The sequence below is a fragment of the Amblyomma mixtum genome, chromosome 2, assembly GCF_055824585.1.
Source record: "Amblyomma mixtum isolate Tamu chromosome 2, ASM5582458v1, whole genome shotgun sequence".
Taxonomy (NCBI): Eukaryota; Metazoa; Arthropoda; class Arachnida; order Ixodida; family Ixodidae; genus Amblyomma; species Amblyomma mixtum.
In genome coordinates this window covers 77,566,898-77,587,951 of record NC_143013.1, presented here as the reverse complement: position 1 = coordinate 77,587,951, position 21,054 = coordinate 77,566,898, and the positions used below count along the sequence as shown (strand labels likewise).

Below are 21,054 nucleotides of genomic sequence, written 5' to 3'. Positions count from 1 at the left end.
TTTGTCATGCAGTGGGCGTAATCCAGGTGATGCTGATGCTTAAATGCGGCGTTTACAGTCCGGATTAGGCCCCTCGAATTAAGGCTCTGGGGCCGAACGTCGTAGCCACTGGGAAAGGGAGAAAGTCGGCCTCCACGTGACAGCCTTTGGCCGGTTTGCTACCCAATCGCAGCCATCACACGGGGCCGACTTTGATGTTCCCAGAGAGCGAAGAAAGGAGTGGAACGGCTTCATAAGGGCTTGGCTTGTGAAGGCGGGCCGCATGACGTAACGCTCCCTCCTGAGTGTTTTTTTTTTCTTCATGGAGAAACACTGTTGTCGCATCGAGTTGCTGATCCATTCGGCCTTATCCTTACAACTGCTAGAAGCACTAGTTAGCTTTGCTCGTGAAGCAACTGCCCTGAACAGGTGGTGGTCCTCGGACCAGGACGATTTTTTTTTCTTCGAGTGAGAAGTTGTTAAGAAAAACGCTGCAAATATTTTATGCATGTATTACTTTGCAGCCATGGACGGCTTCAAAGAAATACTTGGCCATGCTCATGTATACTTAGTATTAAGTAATTACTCCTGTGAATGACATATGTGTATTCGTCGCACATTAGACTTACAGCACATCCTCTCTAATCTCCGCAGTGGGTCGCGTGCAAGTAGACCTGGACCTGCGACCGAAGCGGCGACAAGCACAGCGCTCAGCGAAGGTTGCTGCGCAGACCGCCAGGACGGCTGCCAGTGGCGCAGCTCCGACGGCGCCATCATCTTCGATTGGCGGACTGTGGAGCCCGGCGGAGTGTGCGGCCCGCCACCGAGTAGCCCTAGTGGTGCCCTACAGGGATCGGCGCCTGCACCTGCTCCTTCTCCTGAGGCACCTGCACCCGATACTCAGGAGGCAGCTGCTCTCGTACCGCATATACGTCGTCGAGCAGGTGCGTGCTCCTTTCAGACTTACTGTTTGCACTCCCAAAAACTGCGCGTTCACATTTAAAATAATTCGTCTTTTGTGAAGCTACTTAAGCCTGTGTATGCACGAAAGGTAGGAATTTTAAGCGAAAGCCTTTAATGCCTCATCGTTGTCGACAGAATGTTGTCAGCAGAGGTGTCATGCTTTTTCTATAGTCAGACCAAAAAAAAAAAAATCTTTGTGCACGATGGGATTCAAAACCACCATCCTTTCGATCCGCAGCCGAGCGTGCTAATGGCTACGCTACTTCCTGCCAATGCATACGTAGTTCTCCTTGTCTAAGACGCTGGAGAGTGTTTGCAGAAAGGCGTCGAATCAGACGGATGCCTCCCAAACGCCCTCCAGCACATTCGGACCACTTGCGACTAGACGCTGAACATGCACTTCGTCCGTTTGTGTTTCCGTGTGTATGTTCCTTGTAGCGCGAATTGATCAGGGAACACGCAATTAGCCTGTACAATTTTTTTACCGCATTAAATTTTGGTGGCATGACTGACTTTGAGAATATAAATTCTCAATGAACTAACGTTTAAACGTAACTTGTGTTGGCGACAGACTTTGCGAATACCCGTTTTAGAGGATTGATGGAAATGAACTGAACGAGCCCTTATCACTAGCACCGAATGTTCGCAAGGCGTCGCATTCACCTAACAAACTTGAAGCGACTCGAAGCGTTGAGGACTCAAGGCAGACTATAAATTAGGTAATGGGTCCTGCTGAACGGGTCTGAAAGCATTGTGCAGATGGTAGAGGTGGTCTAGCCTTTGAGAAAAAGGCGTGGAACCCAGTAATGTTTTGCAGGCCGGTCTACAAACGGAGAAGTTAAATAGAATAGGGTATAACTGCAGTCTCGACTAGGTGATTATTTTTAGAGATGAAAAAAAAAAAAAACTCGAACAATGGGAAAGGCCCAGCGGGAGATGGACCGCAGCGATTCGGCGGAGTGGTTTATTGCGCTGGGAAGAAAGGTTTCGCGCTGGCAATAGATGATTTCTCGACGGAACGGGGTCCGCGAGTAATAAACTTGAGAAGAAGCATGCCATATGGACGAAGAAACGCAGTTAAACACCGAGACCGAAGGAAGTGGATGCGCGCAAGCAATAAGAATAAAAAGAGGGCACGCAAGGAGAGCTCAAGTGGTTCCCGTGATCGTTTTTCAAGATCGTTTTTCCTCTTGTTCGTTAAAACTCCATACTGCGCCGTTAACGAAGAGACCCGGTAAACTACTTTTGCTTATTGGTGTACAACGAATTGTTTTTGTAAGACCCGATGACTGCACTTCAGTCAACAAAAAAGTGTGCAACAAAAAAAAAAAATCGGTATCAACTCGTTTTATTTTCTACTGCTGGTTTTAATAATTAAAAAAAAAAAACACTACTGCCTTTTTTTTTTCTTTTTAGGTGTGACGGAGATAAAGATGAAGAGTGGTTCGGGCGAACGCACTAGCTTTCTCCTGTTCACATCGCCATGCCGATGAGTGGGCGTATGAGTATAAGTCGTCAATAATTGCGATTTCACTTGCGCATACTCAAAAGCATGTGCAGCTAATATCTTCTCGCTTATTCGTGAATATCGATGATGTATTGGCTAAGTGTCCCAAATGAACTAACGTAGGCTACAAACGTAACGTTACGCTTTGCTCGTCGTGCACCGCTGCTATTATCTCAAGTTATAGTTTACATGACCAAAAAAAATTTCGAAGAAGCAATAGCGTTTGCTGTTCAAATCGCTTGACTGCTCGCGGTTGCATATTTAATGATTGATGCTCCGTTTTATGAAGACTGGCAACTGACATAACCTTCGGGATCCCGCCTTCGCGACGTGAGGGCACTCCGCACGTGTCACGCTTAATAACGGGTTAGAATTAGAACGGCCGTGCGAAGTAAGACTCGGCGTTCGTTTGTAGTTGTGCAGCCTTCGAGAAAGAAAAAGAAAGAAAAAAAAAACTAGAAGGGACAACTTAGCTCAGCGCTTAAGATTATGAAGCCATAGCGTTAATGGGTTAATGCCCGTAATATGGAATTGGTCATTCAAGACTCGACATCCATCGATCGCTGGGTGTCCTCATACAACTCCTGGGAGAGTGGGGCAACGGTTAAATAACGCGCTACTGCTCTGTGATGACAGGTGCTGCCGCCGGCTGGGTTTGTGTATTCTTTACCGGCAGAGAGTGTTCAGGAAGGGCATGCCAGATGAATATTGGACACTAAGACTATCCGATTTATGGCCTTCATGTTGAACACTATGATGCACATGACTGCGTGGCATACAAGAAAAGGTAGCCTCAAAGAAAAGAGAGCGGGCAAATAAACTTAGGGGCATTCCTTATCCCGCTTCATCGGAGCGACGGAGGTATTGCAACTCGAATTACGCAGCGCTGTAAACTCTTCCTGTGTTGCGTGCTGTAATGAATATCAGCGGCAAATGAAACAGCAACAGCAAAACGAGAATATCTTAGTCAAGGAAGACTAATTAGGGGAGTGTGGGGCAAAACTCAACCCAGATTAGAAAATTCTCACCTTTTGTTTATTATTGATCGGTACGAACACATATAATACAATTACACCGCACCGTCATGGCTTTCCCTAGGAAAACAGCATAGGGTTATTTTATGATATTAACAAGTTCGAAATGTCTTATTTTGCTCCAATGCCTGGGGCGGAATGAGAGTGGATGGGGCAAAATGAAACGCCCTTCTAAAATCAAGATGTTATTCGGTCTTGCAGTGGATGCTCGCGCAGTTGACTCCATGGGCACCGACACAATCTATCTGAGCATATCAGCTTGACTAGCTGTGGATCCAAACAGGACCCATCACTATTTTGTTTCATGGCCCGCTACATACTAGGCAGTTCTATGTATACAGCCAGGCTTTGCGTGTAGCGTGAATGCGCGTTTCTGTTCAACTGCCTGCCTTTTTCGCAACCTTTTTCTGCTTTAGTGGCACGGTTGTTACACTTTTGCCTCCTCCCTGTAGAATTAACATATGATTTAGTTGCATTACAATTACCCGAACACGAACTTTTTGGCGTGACTACAAGTCAGACCAAACAGAGCTTGTTGCATTGTCACTTCACTCTAAATCTAGACGTCCTTGCTCGGGGAAAAAAAAGTGTGGCGCCTAAGGCTTAAAGAAAGCCTGCGCATTTTTTTCCTTCACATTTTCTCACTTTCGCTACTGTTCAGCGGTGGGCCTGTGTAGCGAGACAAAAACACTTGTTGACACCAACACTGACTGATGCTCTCCAGAGCTTTCTTCAAGTCTTCGTCGCACCAGTCGGCAAGCAGTTCTTTCTTGTTGTGCGTTCAGACAGCCCTAGATAGCGATAAAATAAGGGCAGAGCCCTGGGGCAGCAAAACAGCGACCGCCGTTACTTTAGACCCTAAACAGCATCATAGTATCGGGTTTTGCCCTATGTGTATCTTGTCTAAAATAATTACCCCATAAGAATGTGAGGTGCAAACATTCTGAAACTTGCCTTGAGATCAGACGAATAACCATCTGCAATAAATAATAGGTTAATTCAGGATGCTTAGGCGGTTGAGCTGCGCAGTTCTAAAAATTGTGGCTTGGAGGATTTCGCGCCTTTTCGAATGCTTTCTCATTCACCAAAGCTCATATCTGTTTTTTTCTTCGCTTAGAACAGGCTGAGTTTGTCAGCTCTAGTTTCATTGCCCTAAGCATGCAGCTGGTCATGCTAGTAAATTTTCAGCTAATATGATTTGACTATCAAAATGTCAAGGGCGCTAAGAAACAATGTATTTTGTCCAGTGTTGTGTTTCGCCCCACTGTCCCATACTTGCACAGACGAGTTTCACTTCCAAGCCGTAGAGAGCGTTATGTGGCAGTTTTAAAAAGCCCCACTTGTATTTGCCCTCCTGCAGCTTGCGTTTTTGTTTCCATGCTTTAGTTTCCTCTACGCTGATGATGCGTATGGTGGAGAACACTCACTAAGTGGCAGTCGCGTAAGTTGCGTGCTAGCGGCTGTAATGAGTTTTTCGATCGCTGTGATGTCAGCTGGCCTCGACGCAATTTCAGAATGCACTCATGCGCTTGCTCCTTTTTTCCGGCCCGTTCCTGCAGTACGGCAACGACACGTTCAACAAGGGCGTGTTGATGAACGCCGGCGTCAGGGAGGCGTTCCGCGACGCTGACTACCACTGCTTTGTGTTCCACGACGTGGACCTCATACCCGAGGACGACAGGAACATGTACTCCTGCCCGCCCAGTCCCCGCCACATGTCGGTCGCCATCGACAAGTTCAACTACACGTGAGTGTGCAGTCACAACACTAAGTGATTCGCTGTACTACAATTAAAACGGGAATGTAGCTGTCAATGTCGTGTCTTTGGAATCACTAAAGCTTTTTATAACAGCCATTCGCCCGATTCATTCTTTCGCCCTGTCGCCTTTGTTAGGTGCTGTCTGTGACGAAAGCAATGTCATTTGTCAGCTGTAGTGATGAGGGCAGGGCGGAACAAAGCCAAGAAAGAAATAGAATGAATCTAGAGATGAGTCATTCTACAAAATATGTCCCTGAAGTAGCGGACTGTGCAGAGGGACACAATATTCTGCCACGAAGCGTCGTAAAGTCCGTTAAATGGGCGGTTATATAAAAGGAACAAAAAGAGCTGATAGCTTACATGACCGGGAAGCACTGCGGCTGCCGTCTGCCCCGAAAGGTGCTTTCTCGGCGTGATCTGCCTACAGTTATTTGCCTGATTATTACTTCTGTTAACAACAAATTATGTGCATTTGGGCACGCCCGGTGTCTCCCTCTCCGATGCCGTTGTCAGGTGGCATGGATGTCGCATATTTTTTATTTAGGTCTCAAGGCGGAGATTTGATGCGTGTTTTGGCAGCATACGTTTACTCGTTATTGAAATATTGAAGATTACACTGTCATTATTAAAAGACTGCAAATGTATGCTGTCTGTTGTCGGATCGGCCTTCTCATCTAAATTTCGCAATTAAATTAACAAATTGGTGAGAGGCTGCGCTCTTATTTTGGAAGGATGTCAAGGTGGCCTCACGTGTTGTAATAAAACTTCTTTGGTGCTATCACAACCTATGCCTGCAGACACGTATGTCTGCCCAATGAGCTCAGACACGTGATATACACCTATTCAAGGGAATACATGTTCTTTGCTTCCCCGAACGAGTGCGAAAGCACTACTTCACGAGGCCTAACCGGCTCGCCGAGTTTGTGTGAAGCTTGACCTTGAAGTTGACTTTGGCAAAGCCTAGTTTAGCAAGCGCCCATGCAGAAATAAAATAAATACTGCCGCGGCTAGCTTTCGAACCAGCGGCGGCGCGAACAGGTTAGCTTTATTCCTGCCTGTTGATGATGATGATGATGATGGTGATGATGCCCTCAGGCTTAATGGCCCGCCTGTTAAACTGTAACACACACTCGCACTGTGTACTGCACACCGTCGTCTTCATCACCTTCCATCTGCTGCGCGGATAAATCAGATCAGCTTAACCTCGACCAGAGCTTAACCTCACTCTAATATCATCGCCATATATGCCGACGACCCAAAAGAGCGAAACCATTAGCCAACCAGGCTATACACACGCTTTCGGACGGCTACTGGGATTAACGACGTTAAAACCCCACTACTTTTTTACATGTGCGCTCTACGCAGATATTCCTTATTTACGCCTGTTCGCTTTGTGGCCTCAACGACGCCGATATTTTGCTAGAATCAGTTTTTTTCAATGTTTCGCTATTGAAAGTCAACACTCCACGATGTCGAGACTGGCAATGCGTGGGAAATTCCCACTGGCATTGAGATATGTGGTGCTTGCAACCTCTTCGATACTGCTTATGTCAACGCAGGTTAATTGTCTGTGAACTGAAGAAATGTGTCGCAATAGGCATTGCCGTGCACAACAGAACTCTGTTTGCATGTCAGCATAGAAGACCGCTGATTAAAACGTAGAAAGCCGAGGGGTGGTGTTGAGGACGGGGCAGTATGATTTCAAAAAACAAACAAACAAACAAACAAACAAACAAACAAACAAACAAACAAACAAACAAACAAACAAACAAACAAACAAACAAACAAACAAACTAGAATCAGGTTGAAACCGCTAGGAGTATTTTTTGTGACGATCGGAGCATTGGGTTGGATAAACTCTGTGAAGTACATTTTTATCGACCGCAAAATAGATATTTAATCAAATTTTGGATGCAGCTCTGCGGGAACACGCAAAACAAAGAGCATTCACCTTTGCGGCGAATAAAAGCGCAGTGACAACGGTAATTGAGTTTTCGATAAGGCAGGGATTCAAATTTTGATAGAAACTAATTTCTGGCCACATTTACGAGAATCTACATGCGCTAGAGCTGAACATTGTTAATTTGGTAGCTCAGCAGAAATAAAACATTGTAATGCAGATTACAACTCCACAGTGCTCCTTATTAAACTCAACATTTTTTGCACATGCACAGTTATTGCCATGGATTCACATGCACTTTAAAGAAATAATCTTGACGAGAAGAAAATTTAAAGAAAACATCAAATAGCAAACAAGACACGGGAGGAACCGAAAAAAATGTTCCAGAAAATTATGTCGCAAAAAAAAAAAAACGCTGTGGAAATATGAACGTTTCTCCGCCCCGAGTAAAAAATAAGCTTAACGAACGGATGTAGATTACACAAGCTTCAAGCGACGCATGTAGTGAGTGCAGCTGCTTTGAGCAGTCCGCTAACAACGCGACAACGCAGCGACAGGAGGAGCAAAACTTGGGCAAGCTCTAAATTTAGCGGCCGTTCTCCTTTCGGGCTACAGCCTCGAAATGTCTCCAAGTCTTGTGAAAAAATACATGCTCATACGTTCAACGTGCTCAAGACTAATGATCCTTATTCTTGAGCAACCCCTCCACATTTAGTTTCACGCACTGTAGAAACGTACTGCGCAAGACAACACTCCTAGGCGAACGAAGAATCGTCCTTGTGGTGCTCATGCCTTTGACCAAAGCTTTCGTTTTAACAGAAGAAAAACAAAATACACAATGGAGGCTCTTACAACAACGACTACTACATTAGCATTCGCCAGAGATATGAAGTGGAGAGCTTTTATGGAACTTTGCGAAAGACCAAGTAGTACTAAAAAGCGGAGAGATAAGAAACTATTGTAACTCGTTAGCAATCAGTGACCTGGAAAGACCTCGAATTATAGAAGCGTTTTCGCAGAACATTGCCGAAGTTGCGGCTAACCACACGAATGCAGGACAGGAAAGACGCAACTGAGTACGAAAAATAAGATAAAGTCCGCAGGGTGATGAAAGAGATAAGGAAGAAGTCAGGGATGGGTATGGAGTCAATTGACCATGTTTCTTTTTCTTTGGTTCATCCCATGGTTGTAAAAAACTGCCTTAGAGGTATAGCGAAAGGCAGCAAAGTGCCTGACGACGACCATTCCACCATCACTGCACAGACAGAATATCGTACACTGCAGAACCATTAATCATCATCATCATCAGCCTGACTACGCCCACTGCAGTGCGAAGGCCTCTCCCACGTCTTTCAAATTAACCCTGTCTTTTGCCAGCTGCAGCCACCGTGTCTCCGCAAACTTAATGTCATCCGCCCACCTAACTTTCTGCTGCCCCATGCTACGCTTGCCTTCTCTTGGAATCCACTCCGTTACCCTTAAGGACCAGCGGTTATCTTGCCTTCGCATTACATGCCCTGCCCAAGAACATTTCTTCCTCTCGATTTCGCCTGGAATCTAATTAACCCGCGTTTGTTCCCTAACCCACTCCGCCCGCTTCCAGACCACTACCCAGCGAAAAAGAAAGCAATACTTTTCTAAACATGGTCATTACAAAGCACCTTTTACTCATTTTGTAATTCTCAGCCAGAAAAAAAACAACTTACTAAACTGTAACAAAAACAAGAACCCGTATAACATTCGTTGTTTTTAGTAGATGAGGTATGAAAATGAGCCAGTCCTTCCCCCCCCCCCCCCCTCTCTCCATTCTTACTCTTACTGCCTTCTTCGAGCACTAACAAATGCATCAGCTCCTGATAAACAAAGTTTGGGTGTTCTGTATTTATATCCAGCACGCCGGCAGAGGCCACCAATTGAGTGACAGTGAAACACTGTTTCGTAGGTTAGACAGTAAATAAAAATAATGAACGATTATTGATTTCCGTCACGATTTCGCAGGAACACTTTTCTGAGCTTGTCAAGACCGCCATGCGCAAGCGATTCGTGTCAATTCGTACCACTGATACAGTCCAAGAAATCAGTTGCCGAATACTGTAACAAAAGCTCATTTTAAAACCGTTACTGGCGAATGTATAGCCGAATAAGAACTGAAGCACACAACACAATATCGAGCCTGCTGCGGCGGGCGCATTCCTAGGGAAGATGAGTTGCGGTAGAGAGGACCGAAATGGGCATGAGCTGCACCTTGTATAAATGAGAAGTGGGGGGTTTTCACACTTGCAGGCAGAGCACGTCCTATTGAACATCTAAGCCACGGTGTAGAATTTTAAGTGACACGTACAACTCGCAAAGCGAACGCAGAACGATATGTTTTACAGTTCTCCCAAATCGCCCGAATTTGGTATCTGTCGAATTTGGGTTATGGGCCTTGGTATAAGGGGCCAGAACATCTGAAGTTGTCAGCGCGGCCATGTTCACAGTAGGCTCAACGTTCTAAAGGAAGATGACAGAAGAAAGAAAAAGAAAAACAAAGAGAAAAGGAAGAAAAGTTCGGCCAAACTAAACTATCGAGCACTCATAACAACTAATATGCAGCCTCAGCGCACTCATTTCTCTAGGCTGCTTGTACAAGCTGGGCTTTCTCAGTGGGCTAAAACTAGTACTGTCTTGCACAGCCAGTTTCTACGAAGGGCTTGCGAAAGATGACGACAACAAGACGTGTCGTCGTGCACTTAATATTGTGCGCGCCTGCCGCCTTCCACTGTGTTCTGTAAGCCCTTCCGCGTGGTATATGGCGAAATTTAATATGTTTGGTAAACGGGCGAAATTCGGGGAACAAGGAATGGGAGTGAACGGCAGGGGAAGCTGTCGGGAATTCGCGGGTAAACTATGCTTGGAAGTCGCCGTGATGTGACTTCTGGCAATAATATTGAAGGCAATAGCAGATCACTGCTCCTATGCAATTCTTGTTGAGTTTATTAGTTTGGTGAATACTGCGCTACACAGAAGTATGAGAGCTTGAGCTGACCGGAAAACTGCGCACTGAAGAGAATGCAAGCAACTGCCAGAGAAATAAAAATAAACATACCCTCCAGCTCGCACGGCGTTCCTGTTTTATTTGGTTTGCTAATGGGAGGTCTGGTTCTAACGCCCTTTTGTCTATGTGTGTGTTTGTCGCAGACTTCCGTACCAGATGCTGGTGGGCGGTGTGCTGGCCATCAAGCGGGAGCACTTCCTCAAAGTGAACGGCTTCTCCAACCTCTACTGGGGCTGGGGAGGAGAGGACGACGACATGGCCTACAGGCAAGATCCCGTCAACGCCACACACTGCCTCGTTTCAGCAGCCGTTTTAATTATAATACAGTGCACGCTTGAAAAGAACTCGGAAGACACAGAGGAGCATCGGGCTAACTAACAAAAATAAAATGTCAGGATGAAAAATTAAACTAATAGTTTCATTCTCTAACCTTGATGATCACGTTTCCTTTTTAGCATAGCAACAATGACGCTGACTTGCACAGGGTAAATTACAAAAAAAAAAAAAACTAAAAGGAGAAAGAAAGCTTATCAGGCAGAGTTTTTTATACTGTAATCATGAGGTGTCAACATACAATGCCAGAACTACCTGAGCAGTTTACTCGAACTTCGTCTACGTTTTCTACTGAAGGTGTTCCCGGAGACGTTCGATGGAGCGCGCATCAATGAAGAAAACTTACCAGGAGATATGTTGCTCTAATTTAAAACTTCTTGCACATGTGAGGAAACATTTCACTGATTGGCTACCAACGGCAGTGTTACCGCCGGCGAATTAGGCATATGACCCGGTATTATGTCGTGCAAAGTACTGGGCAATAAAAAGCCTGGATTGATAGGAGTTGATAACTGGGTCTGTTTATCTTGCTCAGTGTTGAACACCTGAGTACCATTTAGCGTGACGGCTCCAGTGGTAACTAACTGTGATGTTGATTACAGTGGTTTTGTAACGTTTGTTCTGATCGCAGACGACGCAATATCAGTACTTGGCTGAAATAAAATTATTTTTTTTTTTAACGGAGAAAATCAGGCATGATACTGTTTGCATATGGAAAGCAGGCATTGTCGGTTAGGAGACTAGGAGAAGTACATGACCCTTAAAACTGCCTTCAAAAAGTGAGGCCAACGGTCTCCTAAAAGGCAAGAAGCAGGAACTGCGGAAGTTTCGGAGTTTTTTCAAATATCTACCACAATAACGAGGTTTGGACCGCTTTCTGGAAATGTGGAAGTATCCGGAGATAATTTTACGCTTCTTTGACAGCAGACAGCTTTCCTGGATGGAACAGAAATCTCACATAATACCAATCTCGCATAATTTCCTTCTGCTCAAAAAAGATACAGGCAAGAAATTTTCGTAAGGGAGTGCGGCTGGGTTGAAGTTAGGGTGTTAGCTTCAAAGAAACATCGTAGTTCAAAAGGAACAACGGTGTAATCACTAGTAAAATAAGGTGCTGGTTTGGGCTAGTTGGTAATATATCCTTTACAACAAAGCGCTGAGAAAACGACGAGGACGAGATAGGGAAGTTAGCGCCTGTCTGTGCCATTTTTCATCTTCGTCCTGGTCTTTTCTACGTGCTTTGTTGACACTTGCAAAACTTACTTATTGAAACTGTCTGTGGGCTCTGTTCAGTAAGGGAAGGGTAAAGTGGTGACTTAACACACATCAATTTCTTAGTCATGGATGCTATACAGGCTTTGGAAAGACGAAAGAAATAAGTAGCACTGTAAACATGTCGCTTAGGCACGCGGAATAATAGAGAATTTTCACTGCTAATTGAGGCCATTTGGAGAATGTAAGTTAAAATGCCAATGTGATCAAATTAGGGTCCTATAAAATAAAGTCCTATATCGCTCCTCAAACTACCAGACGCTTCGCTTTCTCCGTGCTCTTGATTTAAGTGCTACTTGAAATGATTTTTGACCAAGATCAATGGGCTATTTCCAGAAAAGAAAGGAATACCATTTTAAAGCTTGAGCGAGCCTCCTTCTTTAAGGAAGAGTTAAAATTTTGTAGGGAATATAGACAAATGTATAGGGGAATCCCCCAAGGTGGAGGAAATTTGTAATAGGGGAGTAATTACTCATTGGCATCCACCCAAGCGCAGCCATACGGCTACAAAGGAAAGCTATACAGCTTTCTCAGAAACTGAGTTTCTGAGAAAGCTTCTGAGAAAGTTTCTGAGAAAGTTGCTGAGAAAGCTGTGTAGCTTTCCTTTGTAGCCGTATGGCTGCGCTTGGGTGGATGCCGATGAGTAATTACTCCCCTATTACAAATTTCCTCCACCTTGGGGGATTCCCCTAAACATTTGACCAACATTGTTCCCACTTCGAGTTATTGATCAATTCGCTCTTGCCGTACCATAAGCTTACCGTCCCGGTTAGCTCAGTTGGTATAGCGACTGCTCCGGTGAAGCGGTGGTCCTGGGTTCGAACCCCGGACCAGGACGAATTTTTCTTTAACTACGAAGTTTCTGAGAAAGCTGTATAGCTTTCCTTTGTAGCCGTATGGCTGCGCTTGGGTGGATGCCAATGAGAAATTACTCCCCTATTAGGGAATATAGACGCAAGAAGAGAGAGTCATTCAAAAAGAAGACCGATGGGCGGTGTTCATAAAGTATTTTTCTCTGTTGCGTCTATGTTGCTTCTCTGCGAATAGCAGACTCCGCTCTGGACGTACGGGCTTAGAGGCAGCTGCAAACGTCACCCAGCGCCTTCGATTTCGTACGCTGGACTGACCACTGCAACAGAAACGGGAGGAAATAATCAGGAAAATTACTTCACAAAACACGGTCACACATGGGTTTCAAAACCCGCACATAATGCTGCCCGCTGCATCTTATCTGTTGACTCAAGTGCACATGAAAAAAAAAATCATTACTTCTAGAAAAAGAAAGTGACATGTGAATGAGACCCCCGAAACACTTCTTGTCCCCCATTGGCCTCTTTGTGTCATTGGCTTGCTTGGCACTTTTCATGGCTTCTGCTGGATCATCAAAAATTACAGGCCTCCAGTGGCGAATTTTGTTGCACAAGGCAGAAGGGAAGATTGGCGAAAATATTTTGCAAAAGCAAGATAAAAAAGTGGTACGGTTTGGATTAGGTATCCCGAAAGTGTCACTTGTTACCCATTGTCTGCTAGGCCTACCGCTTTAACTCGCGGCAGGCTAGTTCTGTCTCACGAAGGGGTTAAGTCACGAATACAAAGCTACTCCTCAACCAGCGAACAATGTTTGATACACCTTATTAGTACCTCTTTACTCTACCTTCTTGGTGAGGTAACACGGAATAGCCATAAAGGGTCTAACACAAGGAATTTAATTACGCTAAATTTCAAAAAATCGTAACTCTCAAATTTAGCAGTTTTATGCATAGCCTAAATCAATGGGCCGAATATTTTCCCACAGCAGCAATCCGAATTTGACACTCCTACTTCAAGACCATACGGGCTTAGTTTATTTCGTTTTCACTTCTAAGAAGGTTTGCTTTCCTTGTGTGTCTGTGCGTATTCTTCATGCCCTCTGTTTCCTTTTTTTCTCATGCGCAGAATCAAGCACAAGAATCTGAAAATCATCCGCCCACCCGCTTCCGTCGCCCGATACACCATGATCAAACACCACCAACGTCCGGAGTCGCCCAACAACATAAGGCAAGTGCACCCAATCTTTGCACAGACTGCACACGCCGGTGCAGCTGACAAGGTTGGCCGTGTCACTGGATTCCTCGGCGAAATAACGCAGGTTCACCGTCACAAAAATAAAGAAGGGAAACGAAATAACAAACCTCAAAGGCGGGAACGGTATAGCAATCGTGCTTCGTGACAGGTTCACTTCCAACACGCTGATCTTGTTCTTGTTTTTCCTCGTCGTGCAGTCGCCGACGCACGAAGAGCGCCGACGCAAACATCTTTGCCGCGCAGAGTTAAGGTTTCGTTCAGTTCCACCGAAATTTCGATGCCACAATACAGACAGAGCAGAACAGAAAGGGACAGGGTTTTCGATTTTGGAAGCTAAAAAAAACTAACAGCACGCAGGAGCTGCAAGGTGTCACCCCATCAACGGGTGCGAAGCAGTCCAGAAAAGGAAACCCGGCGAGGGAATCTCGAAGCGGAGATTCGTCGCTCCTCATCGACCGCAGGAACAAAGCTGCGGGGAAACTCCGCACTGTCGGTGACAGCCGGTGCGAGACGAAGTCGCCGGGGAGGAACCGCTTTGCGGATGCATTGTGTCTGGTGTTTAGCTTTTTGAAGGCAGTTTTTTTCTCCCTTGACACCGGATTCTAGTTATTCCGATTTTTGGTACCTTGTTGTTTGTTTTCGTGTTCGATACATTCGTCCCAATCACCTGCAGAATAAGCTGAAAAGTGCGAAGGCGCTTCTTTGTCCTCTAGCGTGAACTTCCATTCGCGGCCCTGCCTCAGGGCGTTCGTGGTGCAGGGAGCAACATTCGAAGTCTTATTTTCACGTTTAGTTGTTCTCTGAGGTGTATACCGCTATGCTTCATATGTTAATTCGCTGGCTTCGTATCCGTCAGATGTCATAAAAGTCGGCATGTTTCTTGCCTCTTGGTCGGTGTAGCAGCCAGTTAATTGAGGCCGTTGGCTAATGCCAAACAATGCATATATTAATTTAGTTGTTGAAGTTTACTTCTAACTTATGGCAGGGCGTTATTGACAGAGCTGTTGTTTATATGAGAAGACAAGTGAGTGAAGTGAGATTTGTGAGGTTTCTGCAATTTTTTGGCCCCTAGAAATTTTGGCACTTCTATCCTGTCGTAAAACTGAGCTAAGGACCACAAATTGAAGTCACAGAAGAGGACAAATAAAAAAAAAATTAGCAGGTATACACTGCCTGGATAACGTCTTCTAAACTTAGGAATGAGCTTGCCGTGATGCTTTAAACCGCGCACATCGTGAAGCCTTTTTCTCTGTCAAAACGCCAGATAACGACATTTATGAGCTTGGCGAGAGAGCTCATTTGTAGTGCAAAGAAGGCTTGCAAAGTTTGACATACAGATACCACAACTAACCACCATTCAGATGTCGTACTCAGGTCAGAGGATTCTCCAAAACACGCCCGCTGACGCAGAAAAAGATTCTCGGACAGTGGCCGCGGCGATCCCCAGCGGTGAAGCCCTGTCAGGCAGTGCTCCGTTTCTTGAGAGCGTCGGGCCTTCACGATAGGCTATAACTTTAGCGCACGCTATTCTCTTGCTGGCTTCAATTTCCTGTCACTCCCTTTTCTACTTCACCTTTAAATTCCCTCATTCCTTTCTCCCATGCAGAGTAGCAAAACGTGTTTCTTCTCCCGGTTAAACTTTCTGCATTCCTTCTTCTCCTCCCTAATTTTGCAGTGTGCTTCTGGTTCTCCGCAATAAGGGCCACGATGGCATCACTACGAGTTATCTATAGTGTAAAGCATTATATTTACGGCGCGAAGTCCTAAGTGCAGCCGTCAGGAAAACAGTAAACGGCGCAACACATATCGATCACTGCGCAAACTGCAATGTCGACCAATAACGGCACTAGTAGCAGTACCACCCATTATTTGGAGAAAATTCGTCTATTTTTGTTAATTTTTACCGTTGCTGTGCCAGTTTTGTCGGCTAACTCAGCATTAATTTTCGCTCTCACCTCTTCTGCTCCAGGATGGCGCTGGTGCGCATGGCCTGGTACCGCATGAACCGCGACGGCCTGAGCACGGCCAAGTACCGGCTCGTCAGCAAGCAAGTGCTGCCCCTGTACACGCACCTGCTCGTGGACATCGGCCACAACCACAAGTGGCACTTCTCCAGCTCGCAGAAGCTCATCATCAACCTATGACCGTCGGGCCCGCCGGCCCCCAGACTCTGCCCTCCGGCCCTGGAGGAGCGGCCGGTGCTCGCTGCTCATCTGTACGCCCGCGCAATCGCCTCTCCCGGCAGGCCTTGCGCGCGCCTCTCACCGAAAGCCCCGCCTTCGTCGTCTGAACACGTCACAGGACCGACTCAGCGCCCGTGACGTAAGCTACCCGGGAGAAGGCAGAGTGTGTGATCCGAACACAGTAGCCGCTGTTCATCCGCAGGCAAACTGTGGGCTACACATTGGAAATTACTTACACAAAGTTCTTTGGGCCCGATGAAGATGTGCGAGGACTGATGGAAGTGTGGTGCAGAAGAATGGACACGCTGGTGCTAGGTGATTTGGGAAGTGGGGCCAACAAGTCGTGCAAGAGAAGAGGCAACAAGGAGGCGTAGACTTAGTGCTCACGCGTGCTGGCCTTACGACAGCATAACTTATCGCACCAATCTCTCTCTCTCTCTCTCTTTTCCTGGTGCAAAGGAGGAAGCCAAGATAAACTGACAGCACGCGACCGATGGCCGTATATGCCAAGCGCATGGAAGATTTTTTTTTCTTGCAGACAGAATGCAAGAGATGGCGTATACCGGTGCAAGACTGTTAGTCCAAATATTTTGTGCATGTTAACCAACTTGGCCGCTGACTTTACAAAACTCTCTCATAATTTAGCTGTATTGCTCCGTATCGTATCGCAGCCGTATGTTTTCTTTCAATGTGCTGGCTCAAAGAAAATACGCGGAGATCTTTCTTAGTATAACTGCTTGTGAGGAACAAGGGCTGGATGCGGTTTCACAGGAGACACTGCAACTTCTGGCTAGAAAATCCCTAAACGCAGCTGTATATAAATAAAAAGACAGCATAAGCGCTCCAGTTGGACGCTCGGGGAGTTCCTAACTCGGAGGAAGGAGAGGGAATAAAGTCAACTGCAAAAGTCTTGAAGTTCGGCAGGCATAAACCTGTTGCTCTTCTTTACCTAGCGCTTACCAGTCTTATGTTCCTGTGACAAACAGAGATAAGCTCCTACACAATAGATTACTGAAAAGGAAACCTTATTATCCCTAAGCCAACAATGGGACTAAAGTAAAATACAGGTAGAGTCGGGGACGAAAGTCTCTGGACCACGTGTTCCGCAAGCGAAGCCGATAACTCTAGCAAGCATGTAAGATTAGATTGGAGTTTCCTGCTGAAGCAAGGCTTCTGAGCGGACAGCGGCGATTGCTTTCGATAGATAAATTAGTGCAGCAGGAGCATTTGATCTTGACATTTCTTTCTTGCATTCGTTCTTGCTTTTTCATTGAAGGTAGCCGTCACTGCCGGCAAGTGTGACTTGCAATATGTCAGGTTAGAAAACCAGGCTGAAGTTAACACGCATCTGAAGCACTGAAAAGCAGACAGATAAGAGTAATTATTTTGCAACTTTATTTTCTTAGACGTCAAAGTAACTACTGCATTTATTGCGAGCTTTTCTGTCTCCTTATACATGCTCAGGAATTGGGCTGAATATAAAAAAAAGAGCCATGAATAGAGGAAGGTAAAAGGAAGAAGCAGTTGTGTATCGCGCATCAAGTAGCCAATGCAAAAAAAGTACCGCATGGCGTTCATTTGCTGACGTCATTTGTAGTTAAGCGACACAGTAAATACCGTCCTTGACGTAATACAGCTATAAGGCCTTACTTTCTTTGGTCTGTTATGGATGTTTCTGGTATTTAGGGTTAGAGCGGATAATGCCCGCTTATGTACGAGAATAGTCGAAGGGAATAAAATACCTACGTTCATTAAATTTTCTTGTATACTTCTCTACGGCCGTTTCATGTTAAAAAACAAAACAAAAAATAGACATTTTCGAATTGTAAAGCACCGTTCAAAGCGCGATACTTTTCAAGCAAAACGATAAAAATAGAACACTATCTAATTTAGAGACTGTAATGCTGGAAAGCTATACCTGCACGAAATTATGAAGGCGGGCTTTGATATTTCAGGCAAAATCACAGCGATAAGTAGCATCTTAATCGCGATACGTTGGCTTATTCTCGTAATAGTGCAGAGAAAGTTGAGCTTTCTGTAGCATGACTGTCCCAGATACCTTGCGGCATTTAAGCATTCAGAATGAAACATGTAAGTGTTCATTGTAAGAAACTCGAGACATTCGATTTGTCACTTTCCTTTCATACGCGGAAGATTAGAACGCTCCAAAGACGCATAAAATGCAAACTCCCCGTAATAAGTTAGCTGGCGCTTTTAATATGCACGAGCCAGACTATGAGCTTCACGTTGCGGGTTCATTTTTCTCAATCCGAGGAAAGCAAAGCTTTCGGAGCATACCCTGTAGGTCTGCGCAGACAGCTGTGATTCTTAGAAATGCACAGAAGCCCGTAAACGATCACGAGCCCACAATACGAGGTTTATTTTTGTACAGGATTCGCCTCTGCTGTCCGGAAGAATACTTTGTGGGTATGGTGGGGCGTCAGAAGTAAGGCTCAAGAAAGTTTCCAACCGCACGCTGCTCCATCCAGATATGTGAAGTAGCCGAGCATTTGCAAAAGCTGAAGCCGCCGTTGAATCTGGAGCGTAATTAAGCAGAAGTGTGGCGAGCTTTCGTTGTGTTCTGGAATACACTGCTGCCGTCTCTCCAGGCTCAAGACAGGAAATCAGCGTCAAGTGGAGGGACGCAGCGGAGCAAACAGAACACCCTCGTTTTTCATGTTGTGTAAAACGCCGTAGGACATTAACGAGTGAGCTCGAAACGTGCTTCAAAAACTTCTTGTGTGCCGTCTTTAGTGTTGTAGAAGTGAACGCTTGACGACACAGCTGTGCAGAGTGGGTACGAAGTTTGCGTGTGTGTGCTTTCCTCTTCTGCCAGGAAGGCGTGTGGAGCTGACGTTGTGTTACTGTGCCGCTTCGTTGCAAATGCTGTTTCTTTAGCGAATTTCTTTTTGCTAAAATAAACAGCGCTAAAGTTATTTGTGTGACCTCACTTTTTACGAGCCAGCTTGTCCTGCACTTTGCATGGTTTGCTGTTGTCTCGTGCCAGTTTTTGGGAAGCTTTTGCAGAACGTCATTCCTAATTCTGTATTTTAAGTTAGAACGTTCAAACAAAGAATTTTTATTTTTCATAATAGCAACTCTGGCTGCTGTGAAGACACATCTGCTGCTATCTGTTGACCCGTAACTATTTCTTTTACGCGTTTTTTTTTTACATGTGTGTTGTCCTAACAGCATTTTCTGTCTAAAAAGTTCTTTGCTTTTTTGCGCAATCACATTACAAGTGGCGAATACAGTCGCTGCGTTTTTGGTTTTGCCTGGGTTTTGTGTAATCCTACTTTACTATCATAAAAAGGCAAGAATAAAGTGGTGGATGCTTTAGCGTGGGAAGACCAAATGCGAATTAGGTGTGCTAACACTTCGATTTCAGTTCGAGGCTCAGTTTTCAAGGTCAAGTAGGCTTGGGGAAACGATCGCCGAGATTGGACTTAAGCTCCGCCGTAAGGGTATGACGCGAAAACATTAATGGGTTAATGACCATATATGCGGAATTGGTCGTTCTCTACTTAACATTCACAGGTGGCTCGGAGTCCTCGTACCCCTCCTGGCGCAGTGGTGCAGCGGTTAAGCGATGCACCACTGCCCTGCGATGGCAGGCAGGCCTTCCCTCAGCCCGGTGGGCACAGGGACCTCACAGACAACGGCTAAGTGGCGGAATAGACCATCTAGTACTAACGCACTGAAAGTGACAAATGTTTCTTCTCTGCTGGGTAACGCGCTAAACACAGCGAAAACTGTAGCCGTACGCCTGTTTTCTGCCGCTTCTTAAGGCCTGCAAACTTTGTGCCAATTTTGGATACCACAACGATCACGACGGACGCATGGTCATGTGGATGTCGCTGGTCACGTGATGACACGTGATCGTCACGTGAACGGACGTTGACGGTAAGCGCCATGAAATCCTCCACGATGTCGGAGTTCCCTTCCACAGAATCCTCCGTGGAATCCTGCGGGCAAAAGCTTTCGCTGTAAGACTGTGAATATTGGGCTCACAAAGCGCTAGCTAACGTTTAGGGGAAGACTGGGCTTCTTGCTCAGGGATTGGAACACGAGAGGCATCGTTTAAATTTGTGGCTGCTCCACACTAAACTTTCTCGGAAGGGTACCGCCACCCTTTGAGTCATCCGCGTAAGATTCCGGTATTATCTCCCGAGGTCATTAGGCCATATTATCACCAGAGAAACAACCCACGCATTAGTGCTTCACTGAGACATCGCAATCATGAAGGCATTACGTCAACAGGGCTTTTCTTTCAGCAGCCGCCGCGGTGGCTCAGTGGTGATGGCATTCGGCTACTGACCCAAAAGACGTGGGTTCGATCCTGGTAGCGGCGGTAGAATTTCGATGGTGGTGAAATTCCAGAGACCCGTGTACTGTGTGATGTCAGGGCACGGTAAAGAACCCCACGTGATCGAAATTTCTCGAGTCCTTCACTACGGCGTCCCTCATAGCCTGAGTCGCTCTGGGACGTTAAACCCCCGTAAACCACAAACCAAGCTTTCCTTTCAAAAGCAGCGCACAGTTCTAGGGGACTACAACGAGAAAAGAAAATTACTTCAACCTGATGCTGACTACCCATCCTGACGTTTTATTTAGGCATCCAGTGAGATCGCGACGAACAGAGGGAAGTAACAGGTTGAGAGTGTTGCTATTGTTCATGTCAATAAGATATCTGTGAGGGAATTCTGTAGCGCAAATAAAGCATACGAATTAAAACTCGAAATACGAGCATTAACTTCTGAGTGCGCTTTTATTTGCGGCCACAACATATCTTAGAAAAATAAAGGAAGAGGAGAGGAAAAAGGGGTTTTAACGATTTAATAATTGCTTGATTAAAGAATGATCGCCAAGAGTCGCAAAAAGGACATTAAAAACATGAAACGTTACAAAAATATGCGTAGGCTATTTGGCATTATACCAGTAATGAAGTGCTGCTCTCTCTCATTCTACCTTTCGTCATAAGTGCCTGCGTGCTGAAAATAAAGCACACATATAAGTCAGCGCT

General features: G+C 45.6%; 1 protein-coding gene across 1 annotated transcript in view; it reads left to right on the top strand.

Annotated features, from left to right (window-relative positions):
* The window catches only part of LOC149359802 (beta-1,4-galactosyltransferase 2-like), a 105,810-nt gene extending 86,843 nt beyond the window's left edge, over nucleotides 1-18,967 (top strand). The window contains exons 2-6 of the mRNA XM_089571908.1: nucleotides 634-923; nucleotides 5,043-5,230; nucleotides 10,323-10,445; nucleotides 13,720-13,821; nucleotides 15,818-18,967. Of these exons, the coding sequence (XP_089428034.1) occupies nucleotides 634-923; nucleotides 5,043-5,230; nucleotides 10,323-10,445; nucleotides 13,720-13,821; nucleotides 15,818-15,992 (878 nt within the window). The 3' untranslated portion in view covers nucleotides 15,993-18,967. The remainder of the gene's footprint in view (nucleotides 1-633; nucleotides 924-5,042; nucleotides 5,231-10,322; nucleotides 10,446-13,719; nucleotides 13,822-15,817) is intronic.
* The last annotated feature ends 2,087 nt before the right edge of the window (nucleotides 18,968-21,054 follow it).